The 12,965-nt window shown below is 35.5% G+C and overlaps 1 protein-coding gene across 1 annotated transcript in view; it reads left to right on the top strand.

Annotated features, from left to right (window-relative positions):
- The window catches only part of LOC105624505 (protein TANC2), a 38,141-nt gene extending 25,720 nt beyond the window's left edge, over positions 1-12,421 (top strand). Inside the window, exons 2-16 of the mRNA XM_012205865.1 lie at positions 5,051-5,424; positions 5,682-5,802; positions 5,879-6,022; positions 6,149-6,286; positions 7,225-7,818; positions 7,908-8,242; positions 8,316-8,594; positions 8,709-9,152; positions 9,274-9,480; positions 9,921-10,187; positions 10,268-10,563; positions 10,667-11,115; positions 11,225-11,526; positions 11,606-12,019; positions 12,119-12,421. Coding sequence (XP_012061255.1) covers positions 5,051-5,424; positions 5,682-5,802; positions 5,879-6,022; positions 6,149-6,286; positions 7,225-7,818; positions 7,908-8,242; positions 8,316-8,594; positions 8,709-9,152; positions 9,274-9,480; positions 9,921-10,187; positions 10,268-10,563; positions 10,667-11,115; positions 11,225-11,526; positions 11,606-12,019; positions 12,119-12,421 — 4,667 coding nt within the window. The remainder of the gene's footprint in view (positions 1-5,050; positions 5,425-5,681; positions 5,803-5,878; positions 6,023-6,148; positions 6,287-7,224; positions 7,819-7,907; positions 8,243-8,315; positions 8,595-8,708; positions 9,153-9,273; positions 9,481-9,920; positions 10,188-10,267; positions 10,564-10,666; positions 11,116-11,224; positions 11,527-11,605; positions 12,020-12,118) is intronic.
- Positions 12,422-12,965: the final 544 nt, after the last annotated feature.

The following is a 12,965-nucleotide window of genomic DNA, read 5'->3' as shown; positions in this document are numbered from 1 at the left end:
TATATATATATATATATATATATATTGATATTTACTTATTAATCTTTTATATCGAAAGAAATTGAACATTATTATAATTTATTTAAAATCTTTATCTGTTCTTTACTCAAATTCCGCGTTGAGCGGAATTGTGTCAATTGTGTGAACCATGAAAGGAGAAAGTGGAGCACAATCACATATGTTGCACAACGACACATTTCCCAATATATGTGATAAAAGAAATGATAATGACACTGAGCTTATATTTGGTAATAGATATAAATTTAATATAAAAATTGAAACAAATATTATTCGTATCATTCGTTTAAAGAATACGATTTTGACTTAAAATAATGCAAATATCGAGAGAGACTAACGCCTTTGTCAATCTATTTATTAAAATATTATTTAGAATATTACTTTCGAAAAACAAGTATGTAATCATATCGAAAGAATCCGAAATAATCTAACTCACCAATTAATTGGAATAGAAAAATTGGCTGTGTAGTAAACATTAGCTGAGTCATAAAAGAAAGAGATTTAATGGCATACAAAAGTACCTAGCAAACAGCGATCGAAATTAACAATGATTTAATCTGTTCAAATATATTCAGTAGACGTGGTTAAGATTTCATAGTGCGTTCAGAAATTTCCTTTCTGAAAATTAGAAATAATGACAAGAATTTATAAAAAGATAATAAAAGACTAAATAAAATTATTGCATTTTATTACCTAATTATTTTATTCACTTTGTAAGCCTTATGATTTGTTTGTTGCGAAAATCACATTTATTTAGAAATTGCACTTAAGGCAAGTCTACATACGTAAGACAACGCCGTTATCTAAATTAATATTTGCATTCGTATTTGTGGAGACCATGTGCAAACTTTAAATGTATATTTATAAACGAAACGACAGATAAGCTTGAAAATCTGTGTTGAAGTTATGTTATGTTATTTAAGAAAAGAGAAGAGAGAATCTCGTGTCTATAAAGAATAATTTTAGCACAGTTATATATGTATAAAGATATTTCGCGTTACAAAACACATTAATAATTATAAAAACAAGTCACGTTGTGTCGCAATTTTCTAATGTAGGAAAGAACGCGGCTAAATGATAAGCATAAACATTTTTTTCTTTATTTATTTAGTCTATCATAAGGTATAAAATCCATAGATTTCTGTTATCTAATGTATCTTGTTAGTATATCTTATCAGCGACGGCGTCGTCGTAACTATGAACCATATTATGTTTCATTAAAACAATTAGATAAATTCCAATCGAGGTGAGAAATTAAAAATAATCCAGCAACCTCGCTCTGGATGTTGATCAATTTTTCATTGCATTAATTTTATTAAATTTTTCGATTTTTACTTTTTTTTTATTCCAGACCTCATTTATAGGTGTAAATGTAAGGCAACATACAATTGCGTTTGTTTATGTTAATTTTAAATTTTACAACGTTATCGAGCATTTATAATCTACTTTTGAGAAACGCTACGATGTAATATCGCGATATTTCATAGCCTCCCGGTATATCGAAGCTACCGACAGGATTTAAATACGACAGGACTGTAGGCGAGCACCTCGGTAGAGTAACTTTCTCTCACTTTTCTGAGCACCAAATAACGATTAATACACGTGACTCGTCGAAACCGAAACGACGACCAGATATAACTACCGTTCTCCATTCGATGGTCTCTATCTTTTATCATTCTTATATTATTATTCAGATTTATTAGTCTCGTTTCCTGTTTTTTGTTTTATCTTTTAATTTTTTAAATTGAGATATCTTGCATTTTTCCTAGTATCATTGAAAATGAGACAGATATTTCCAATTCATTGAAATATTATCGGAAGAAAATAAAGGAGTAAATAAGCTAAAATGTATTATTAATTAATAAATTAAAATTTTTGTGTTTTGTAATTTTAAATATGAGTTAATAACAAAAAAAAACAAAGATGATATGAATTTTAAATTGCGCTGAAATTATTATTTTTGTTAAACGAGAAAACAATGGTTTATGGTTCAATATATTGAATCGGGTCATCTATATGGGACCGTGTGAAGAACGGAAGTGGAGACGGAGAATCTGACCAGCAAATCAACAGGTGGTCTCTGGTTGGTCTGGACGTCGTTTTGGTCCGTTCCACTTGGTTTTCCTACTTGGCGAATGGGCTTCTTTCCCACTTGGCGAATCGCCCCCGTTTTCGCTACATCGAGGTCGAGACATGTCGTGTTTCGTCGTCATTTTGAGAGAAACGGATGAATGAATTCTCATCTAGATATATTATTCAACACGAGATACATTGAGTGTACAAAGAGATTTGCCCATTTTCATAAAGATTTTGGACCATTCGTGTCTAATCATTAATATATAATTTTGTAGATAATAATAGTAGTATTTAAGAAAAAATAAGTGAGTTTAGATCCTCAAATCTCTGCTGAAAATAGTTCTGACTTCCTAATGATGTCATTTTATTTGTTCGATGGCTCATCATTCGAGTCCAACACGACAAATACGTCATTGCTATGCTTAGAAGATATCTATATGTCATTAGAAAAATATTTAGCGTGTCCTAAAAGATCGACATAATATATCATACGTCTATCTAGCAGTCTACTTCTTATGCTGCACATACATGTGCAGTAATATTCTTTAATAACTCTTTCTTCGCTATTATACGTTTTGCTACAATGAAGAGATCGTGTCTTATTAACATGGACTATTTTAGTGCTTTAAGAAGTAATAAAGGATTAACAATATCGATATTATAATTAACGAGATGATCAATCCTATATTACAGTTTTGACACAAAAAAAATCTTTAAAAGATAATAAAAACAAGAATTCTAGGAGTCACATTCGAATATAGAATAAAAAAATCTTAAGTGATTGAAAGCATGAAAGCATCGTGAAAGCATAAATAATAAAATGAAGAATACAGAATTACTTTCGGCTAAAGTTTGAAGATCTAAACTTATTTTTTTTTTAATGCTACCATTATTAGGTATCTACAAATTATATATAATTGATAACTGAACGCAGATGGTTCGAAATGGGAGAAGATCTTTCCGTGCAGATTCTCAAGAATACTTAATGACGCGAGATGGCCGTGCAAAAGGCTCTGCCGTGCTAAATAATATTTACGATCATTTTATTGTTGTTCTGCAGAATTGTCGATCGTGAGAGATTGCGTTTCACTGGCGTTAGCAAAACGAATCGATCGCGTTTAACGATAATGCGATACCGAAAGGAAGCAACTTTTTATGCTTGCTTTAAAGTTACCAGTTTCTTTTTGTTTAAACAGATTGCGAAATAATCGATTAAACACAGCTGTAGGGAAGAGTAGTATATATATATATATATATATACTACATTAATATTTAAAACTAGTAGAAATAAAGAAATATGATATTTAAACTAGTAGAATAAAAGAATAATGTATATTATGTCTACACGAGCGTGTGTAGCGTATAAGAAAGTTTAAATATAAATAATTAATTTATGATAATAATTAATAAAATTAATAAAATATAAATAATCGTGTACTGCAAAGTGCGAGTTGTTAAATCTAACCGACTGAATATCGCGAGATGATTCTATCCATTAGACGTCGATTGGCATCTATCGACTCGGGATCGACGCGAGACGAAGCACAATGATAGTGGAAACTGGATCCTACGACTGAGATGTGTGAGTCAGTGAAGTCTTCCGATGAGAAAACGAGAAGCGAGGTCTCTGCGACACGAACCACGCGCACCAGACTCGCAAGTGCGTTGACCCAGCTTACGGTAACCCAGGCAATTCTCTGCGTCGCGCCGCGCCGCGCCGCGCCGCGCCGAGTTGCACCTGCCTCACGCGGAGTTACCGGCATGAGAGGTCGTGCGACTTCCTTCTCTTCTCCTCTCATCTTCTTTTCCATTTCCCAGTTTGCCACACTTTATTCGTTCGAAGGGATTCATTTAATTTTCACACGTTTATCTCTCTCTTTTCATCCTCCTCCATATTCTTTGGATGTCTATGTCTTTGTTTTTGACTAGTACATTGCATGTCTTCACTACACGGTTTTCCACAATCGGCCAGTTCTTTTTGGATTAATTGATGCTTGATCGCAAAGCGCGATCTAGCATACAAATACTAATGATAATGAATATATTCGACGAAACTAAGGGATTGATTTTGTAACTCTTACAATTGTTGATGATATTGCGCAACTTTTTTACTCTATATAATGTCTGAGAATTAGTCCAAATCTACAATAGGTGTTTTAAGCCGTAAGAAATTGATCAATTACAATCGATGCGAGGAGTAATGCGAGGAGAATTGACTATAATTCATCAATCTCTTACGGCTTAAGGCTTAAAAATCTATTGTAGATCCGGACAGAATAACGCAAATACATGCAAAGAAATTCTCGTGGTCTTTAAATCTTAATTGAGTAAATATAATATCGTTCATGAAGCAGTTAAAAAGGTCACGATCGAGAGAAGTGCGCGCGCGAAATTTCTTGACCTTACTTTCTACAATAGAATGTTTCATTATATACAATAATGCCTCGGATTTGCGTTACTTGATTTATTTTCGCGTGATCACGAGCATCGTTGCTACATGAGAGAACGTATCTTTCTTCATTAACCGACATACTAAATTTTTTAATAATATAGCATCAAGATTTTTTAATAATATAGCATCTTGCTTGACTCGTAGCTCTATTTCTCATTATGTTAATTTTATAAATTGAGCTTTTTCTTATATTATTTTTAATGTTAAATTTTATTCAATTTATTCACAATAGATGAATCTACTGTCGAATCTGCGAATAGCCATGGCCTTTAAAATTGAACGTTGACTTTGACTCGCGCAAGTTTTGTCGAAATTACATTTCGACAACTTTTCGTTATTGAATGTATTCTTGTTTCTTATACTTTATACTTATTTTTTTATATCCCCATCCTGAACGGTGGAAACTCTTGGAATTGGATTGTTAAATAAAATACAATTTTACTATTTTCGAAAGAGGAAGAGAAAGTATTATCAGGAAATGAAATGATACTATGCTCTTTGCAGACTTGGCGCAGATACGAGCGTTGGTCGAATCGACAGGGATGCTGGGTGGATCTACATGCCCATCCTGTGAAATGCCGTTCGACAAGGGCAAAAAGCGTCGTCTGATTGATTCCTGCGGTCATGAACGCTGCTACTCCTGTCTATTTCGCAGCGAAGTCTGTCCACTTTGCCTGCGTGGCTACGAACTCAATGATGACGACGACGACGGGTTGGAAGAACTATCTCTTAGAAACGTTTCCTCGATTCCACTATCCACCTTTGCGCCTACGGATGGTTGGCTCGATGAGTCATCGGCGGTGAATTCCCTCTGCGGCAGCCCCAGGTTACGCACCAAGATCACCACGAGAGCTAATCTGCCGTCGCAAGTTTTACACGTAAGACCTTTTGTCGTCAGGGAAAAATGAAATAACGCGTTAAATTGCTGTTTTTCCTTTTCTTCAATGTATTGTATTCTTAAACGTGCGAAACGATGTTGTACGTTTGTATTATGCCTTTGTAGAAAGAAACAACAAATGCCAGAAGAGGAAGCAATTTTTCCACGTTATTTCCTCATTTATTATACTGGTCGCACAAGTCCACGCAATAGTAATTTCGCACGAACTTGCTCATCTATTTGTTACTTTATTTTCAGCAGCGAGGCGAGGCAGAAAATCTCTCGTTGATAACAGTAGCCAAGAACTTGAAAAGCAAGGCTTCGCCACTTCCAGTTTCTTCTGTTTTTCAAGATCGACAAAAATTTAAAATGTCGCAAAGTATGTACAAAACATATAAATCTAGTTCTTGTATCAAAATATAACAAAGATTAAAAATATAAAATTGATACCGTAGGCTGTCCTACGCCACCGAATCAACGAAGAAGATTTTTCCTCAATCCAAAAGTGCTCAGAAGTTCCTTTGCTGTCCAGAAATCTTCGAGACATACGGCATCCTCACCTGAACCGATCATAAATGATAATCCTTCCGCTTTATCAGGTACCTACTTTTTTCTTACTATTAAATCTCTATATGTTTGTTTCACTCTTCTCTCAAAGAGAAAATTTCGCGATTCAAGTCGTGTAAAGTATCTTGATAATACCAAAATTGCACGCATACATATAGTTTGGACTTCGTCCATGGAAGGAAAAGCGAGATGGCCCGGTGTTGTATTGGGAAAAATCAAGTCTCTGTGGAGCAGTAGTCAAGGCACGGCTAACGACGGGTTGAATCAACTCATCAATTCGACGAATAGAATTGCAGGCAGGAAGAGTTTTTAAAATTTGATGCTGTATCGCTACGTTTGAGATGCTTAGAATTTGCTAATGAATATAAAGAAATAAAAACTGTCATGCACGCGAGCATAAGCTCGCGTCTTTTGTACGACATTCCTTGTACTGAGAAAAAAATAATTCTTTTCCGATAACCTCTCTTTCGTAGTATTTCTTTTTAGAAGCATGATTTGTAATTATCCTTATAATATCACTTTTAGTTTTTATTTTATTACACGAATTGCTTTCATTAAAATTGTGCCGAGTCATACTTTTATCCTTTTTTAATAAAAAAAAAACAAATAATTATATTACATCTTTTATAAACGCATCTGCATTTTCTATTGTCATTACTGGTTTCCAAATTAAATCTGTATTTATTCAAATTTATTAAAACTCGTCCATTTTTAAAATGAGTTTATTGTTAAAGGGTTATAAAATAGATTGAAAACTTCTGAATAAATTAAAAGTAAGTCGGTAAGATATATATGATATATTTCAATGGATGCGCTATTCTTAAAATTCTTTATTATTTATATTGTCGATGTTTATGCTTGGATTTAGCATTTGATTTCTCACCTTTTGCAGAGTGTTCAATACGTTGCATTATAAACGATATGTTTAGACGGATAGAATAAAAATTTACCAACATACAATGTTTGCAAGTGCACAATTTGCGTTTGCGATACTGCAACTTTTGATAGTAGTTTACTTCAATTTAAAATAGCGTTTCGATAAACGATAATATATCCGCCTAAACGTGTCTTACAATTAGTAAAGTGTGATTTTCGTTTTGCCCGTGAATTATTTAACTTTTAGATACACCGCACGAAGCACTTTTGCAGTCTCGGTCAGCACTATCTGGATTCATAGATTCTATCCAATCTTTTTATATTTCTATATCGCCTAATTAACTTTTCTCTTTCGCAGACGATGAGGGTGGTTGCGTGAAACCGTTATCTTCGAAAACCAGAAAATCATCACAATCGGATTTGTACATGAGATTGGGTCTGCTATTGGGATCTAATCGAGCAAACGCGAGTGTGGAATCAAGCGCATGTCCTTCGCGAACTCCGGTACAAGGGCATGATAGCTCTGCAGCCTCCTTCAGTAGCCTGACCAGCTTTGAAACGCAGACATTGGCATCAACGAATACGAGCCCAGTGTCAACTTTGACGGGCACGTCGAGTGAAGCGGAAGCTGCGGCGGCACTGCGATGTCCTGTCAAGCCGAAGACTAAGATCAAGGGAAAGACTAAGTCCTGTAGAGATTGCGATAGTGCTGGTAGTCTGGCATCCATTTCTACATCATTATCCGCATCCACGTCAATGTCCATGTCTATGTCCGTATCAGTATCAGGCCTCTCGAACGGTAGCTCCAGTCCACTCGTGCCTAGAAGACATTCTGTCAACGCCGCACAAGTGGGTCAAACTGACGAGCTCGGCCAATTGAAAAACAGACGATCTTGTGTCCGAAGATCGGGGAGAACCAACACTAAAGGTTCAATTGGATTGGATGCGAAATGTAATTTTATTCTTTATCCGCTCGAATCCAAATATACAACGCATTCGCGAATACATGTATGATAAAGATCCATATCCTGTTCATTTTAGTACGTTTCATTCAACATCATAGTTCAACGCAGTTAAACTTGAAGCCATTATTCTTCGAGGTGCCTTTATTAGAAGAAGACCCACTTTTCGCAGGACGACAGTGGTTGTTACAAGAATTAGAATCCGTGATCAATGGCTCCAGTCCTGGCATTTTGATTTCCGGATCGCCAGGCACGGGAAAAACTGCACTCGTCTTGCAATTGGTGGAACATAGTTGTTTCGGAAGAAGGAGAGAACAGCCAAGATCTGCGGAAGTGAATGAGGAATGCGACGAAAGAGAGAAACAGAATACTAACGCTACTCTACGAGCTAATATTCGGCATACTAACGAAAAGGTGCGATTACCAGCATTTATTACAACTTCGAAATTTTATAGAAAAGATGCAAATTAGTTATATCGAATTATAGGTGCGCGAATTAGCATCGCACGTTGTGGCTTATCACTTTTGTCAAGCCGACAATAATAGTACCTGCCTAGTCCCAGATTTAATTCACTCGTTAGCGGCACAACTTTGCCAAGCTCCTCAATTGATCTCATATAGGGAATACCTATTGTCCGAACCCCATCTTCAAGGCTCGTTGTCACAAAGGGAATGTACAGTTGACCCAGATCTCGCGCTTTCGAGAGGTATTATTGAACCGCTTTTGACTTTGAAGAAAGCCAATAGATTGCCAGCTTCGAATATGGTAGGTAAACAAAATAGTTACAATGTTTTTTTCACTGATAAGTAAACATATTAATATAAGCTCGATAAATATTATACTACGTCGCAGACATTGTTAGATATATTTTTTTTTCAGGTAATATTGATTGATGCCTTTTGCGAAGCGGAGTATCACAGACCGGACAGAGGTGACACTATAGCTTCTTTCCTAACGAGGCACGCACCTAACATTCCCAATTGGTTAAAAATCGTTTGCACGGTCAGGACACAGTTGCTGGATTGCGCAAAGCAATTACCATATACAAGAATCTCGTTAGACAAGACTATGAATGATGCGATCAGTAACAGCATCGCGAAGGATTTATCTGATTACGTCGGTTATAGATTAGCGCAAAGTCCTTCTATTCAATCGAATGTAACTGCGTCGGTAAACGGCAAGGCAGAATCATCATGCAGTGCGAATCAGACAAGGTTCTCTTCACATTTGCTCGCTCTAGCCAGAGGTAGTTTTCTCTTTGCTAAGTTGACACTCGATCTTATCGAGAGCGGGCATTTAGTCGCCAAATCTGCGAGTTACAAGGTATGTGCAATCATAATCTTCATCTCTATTTTAACTATAATCGCAATTATATCATCACTGTTCTTATCTTGATGATATTATAAATAGAATAGAATTTATAACAAATTATTTTACTTCTTAGGTATTACCAGTTTCTCTCGCGCAAATCTTTCAATTACATTTTAACTTGAGATTCCCTACGGCAGCATCATTCGACAAAGTACAACCTCTTCTGGCTGTTTGTCTGGCAGCTTTATACCCATTGACTCTACCTGAAATTTTCTATTCCATCAATTCATTAAATATAGATCATTTTATTTCATGGGATGATTTTTTACAGAGATTTAAGGTAAATATGTTAAATAATTTAATATATAGTGCTATAACTGTGAGTGTGTGTGTATGTGTGTGTATGTATGTGTATATGGTTCATAATGGATTATTTTAAAATGAATATAATATGTAATTTTCTAACTCTTTTTTTCTCTCTCTGTCTTTGTTTTTTTACTGACGGTGCAAAAACAATGTAAGTTGCAAAAAAAATATAATAAATAATTTAATAATGATAATATATATTACAATTTGGATTTATTAAAAATAATTAAACAAATAAATGTGTGCGCGAATTATTTTATCTTGAATTGATAAATGTTCTTACATATTATTTGTAGACACATGATTGTTAATATATACATATAATTTGACAGTACACAATGTGTTATATAAATGTTATATCAACTCTCGCGTATTCATCAACTTAAATATAATGATATCATTTTTCCTTATTAGATGCTCTCTGGCTTTCTTGTGAAACGCTTGGACAATACATATATGTTTTTCCATCCATCGTTCAGGGAATGGTTGATGAGAAGAGATGAGGGAGAATCAACAAAATTCCTGTGTGACTATAGACTTGGTCATGCAGCAATAGCATTCAGACTATCTCGCTTTCAAGCGCCATTGGATGGTGACAAAGCTTTAGAACTAGGTCACCATGTATTAAAGGCACACGTTTATAGAGGTGTAGCTCCATGCTGGCCTTCACGCGATTTACAAGTATGTTTACAACCAACACAAGATATAGTAATCGAGAATAATGTAGAAGTGTAGCTTAATTGAGCTCCATTAATCCTCAGGCAATTTGGCTGACTTTATCGACCGAATGCATTTCCTCGGCATTGTGCACGCTTCGAAACATTTATAGCCCAAATGTGAAGGTATCACGATTGCTCCTGCTGGCAGGTGCATCACCGAATCACATTACTGAATATTTAGGTAACGCACCGGCTCTTTGCATGTACGCGCATGAAGGTTCCGTCGAGATGGTGTCTCTCCTTCTTGAGTTTGGTGCCGATGTCGAATTGACCAACAGCCAAGGTTGTACCGCGCTATCGCTGGCAGCTGCCCGGGGACATTGTGACGTTGTCAGAAGGTATATATAATATATTGTTCAAATAATGTATATACATATATATTGAACAATGTGATTGTTTATTTATTATTATATCTATACATTATTAATCTGTACTTAACAGATTGGCCGCTGCTGGAGCCTCATTAGGACATGTAGATATGGCCGGCCAATGTTCTCTGGTGCATGCGGCAAGACATGGAAGATTATCCGTGGTTGGTTATCTTCTTGCTTGCGACTGGATACCAACCAGTGAAAGTAAAGCAGAAAATGGCGTTTTAGAAATAAGTAGAGAAGAAGCCGCCCAGCAAGCCGTTGTCGCGGCTGCATCACAAGGTCATGAAGCGGTTGTAGAGTATCTTTTAGATATGGCAGAGGTGATCATAGATCGTCCCGATACATTGATAGGCGAGACCGCTCTAACAATTTCTGCTGCAAACGGTTCGACTGCGACGGTTTCTGCACTTTTAGCTCGCGGTGCTAATCCTCTAGTTGTAAACACGAAAGGTCTTTCTCCTCTCATGCTCGCCGCCAAGGAGGGACATTGGGGTACCGCTGAACGACTTTTGCAAGGTTCGTTTTTCCCTTTTTAAATATAACTTAAGATCGTGTTCAAATTATTATGGATTCGATTACGTCAATTATGTATAAGAAGTTATATGATTATTACATTATTTTATAGGAAATTTGTCCAGCAGTATTGATACAGTATCGGACGAAACTATATCACTTCTAGAACAACGTGATCTCGCTGGTCGTACTGCTTTAATGTTGGCCGCATGCGAAGGTCACATTAATCTACTTGAGCTATTCCTCGATAAAGGATCAATTTTAAAAACAAAAGACAAGGAGGGACTCACCGCTCTCAGTTGGGCTTGCGTCAGGGGACGCATAACTGCCGTACAAATGTTACTCGATCGCGGTTCTGATATCAATATAAGTGACAACTCTGGTAGAACTCCTTTGGATTTAGCTGCATTCCAGGTAAATCTTTTTCTCGTATGCACAACCCATGTTATCGTGTATTTTTTTCGCGATCTAATGTTTATCAAAATATATACAGGGTAATCCAAAGCTAGTACAACTGTTACTTGAGAAGGGAGCCGCGGTGGAACATGTTGATCTCCACGGTATGCGACCTTTAGACCGAGCAATCGGATGTCGCAATATACCAGTAGTTCAATGCTTCTTACGTCGTGGTGCTAAACTTGGTCCCGCTACATGGGCTATGGCAGCGGGAAAACCAGACGTCTTAATAATTCTACTAAATAAACTTTTGGAAGATGGTAATGTTTTATATCGAAAGAATAGGCTGAAAGAAGCATCGCATCGATATGCATATGCTCTTAGAAAATTCCCAACTTCGCCAGAAGAAGATTGCCAAGGACAGGAGCAAAGTCATATGATGCTTCAAACTTTTACACAACTTCATATGAACTTTCTTCTAAATTTGAGCCGATGCAAACGCAAAATGAATGTTAGTAATCTAGGTTTTTAGATGTTTATACATAGGCCTAATTGTTCACAATGACAAATTTATATTACTTTTATGAACAATAACGTGATTCTTTAACAGGAATGTACCGAAGCTATTGAACTCGCTAATGAAGCTCTTAGTATCCGACCCATTTCTTATGAAGCGTTCTACGCTAGAGCTAAAGCGCGCGTAGATCTAGGCATGTTCGAGGATGCTCTATTGGACGTTCAAGAAGCTCTTCAAAACGCACCAATTCACAATAAACAAGATCGTAGAGTGCTTGCAACTTTGAAAGATGAGATTGTCTGTCGAATGAATGATGCTGGGACCAACAAAGAACATGATGATTATATCGCTAAATCTCGTCTTCGGGCATCAGTGAATACTCTTACTGAATTGTAATATTTGATTAGAGAGCAGTCAAATAAATTAAAATTATATCTGTTCAATTTAAACATAATAATAATAATGATAATTTACAACAATGTTATTATGAATTTATGACACGAAGGCTAGATTTAGAAAATGGCAACAAACTTTACTCAAGTTTGAATCTTTCTAAAGTAGTTTAACAACTATATCAAATTCAAGATGCTGATATTAAAAAAAGATGAGCAATGTTAAGAATATAATTATTAAATAATTCGCGCGGTATTAATAAATATTTATAATTCGCTTTTTAATTATTGATGTTTTGCAATGTTTTGATATACGAGCGTGTAATGATTTTTTTATCTATCTTATATATTTATATGTATGTATATATGTATGTATACATATATACAAACATATATATATATATATACATATATATATATATATACATGTGATCTTTTATTATTCCAGAATATTATAGTAATTGGTTTTAGATCTAACTTAAACTATTTAATTGTGTTCTTATCACACAGTATTTTATATTTTTATAAATGGAATCATAGCACAATAC

This window comes from Atta cephalotes (genome assembly GCF_000143395.1).
Source record: "Atta cephalotes unplaced genomic scaffold scaffold00081, whole genome shotgun sequence".
NCBI classification, from domain to species: Eukaryota; Metazoa; Arthropoda; class Insecta; order Hymenoptera; family Formicidae; genus Atta; species Atta cephalotes.
This window is presented reverse-complemented; position numbering and strand designations above follow the sequence as displayed.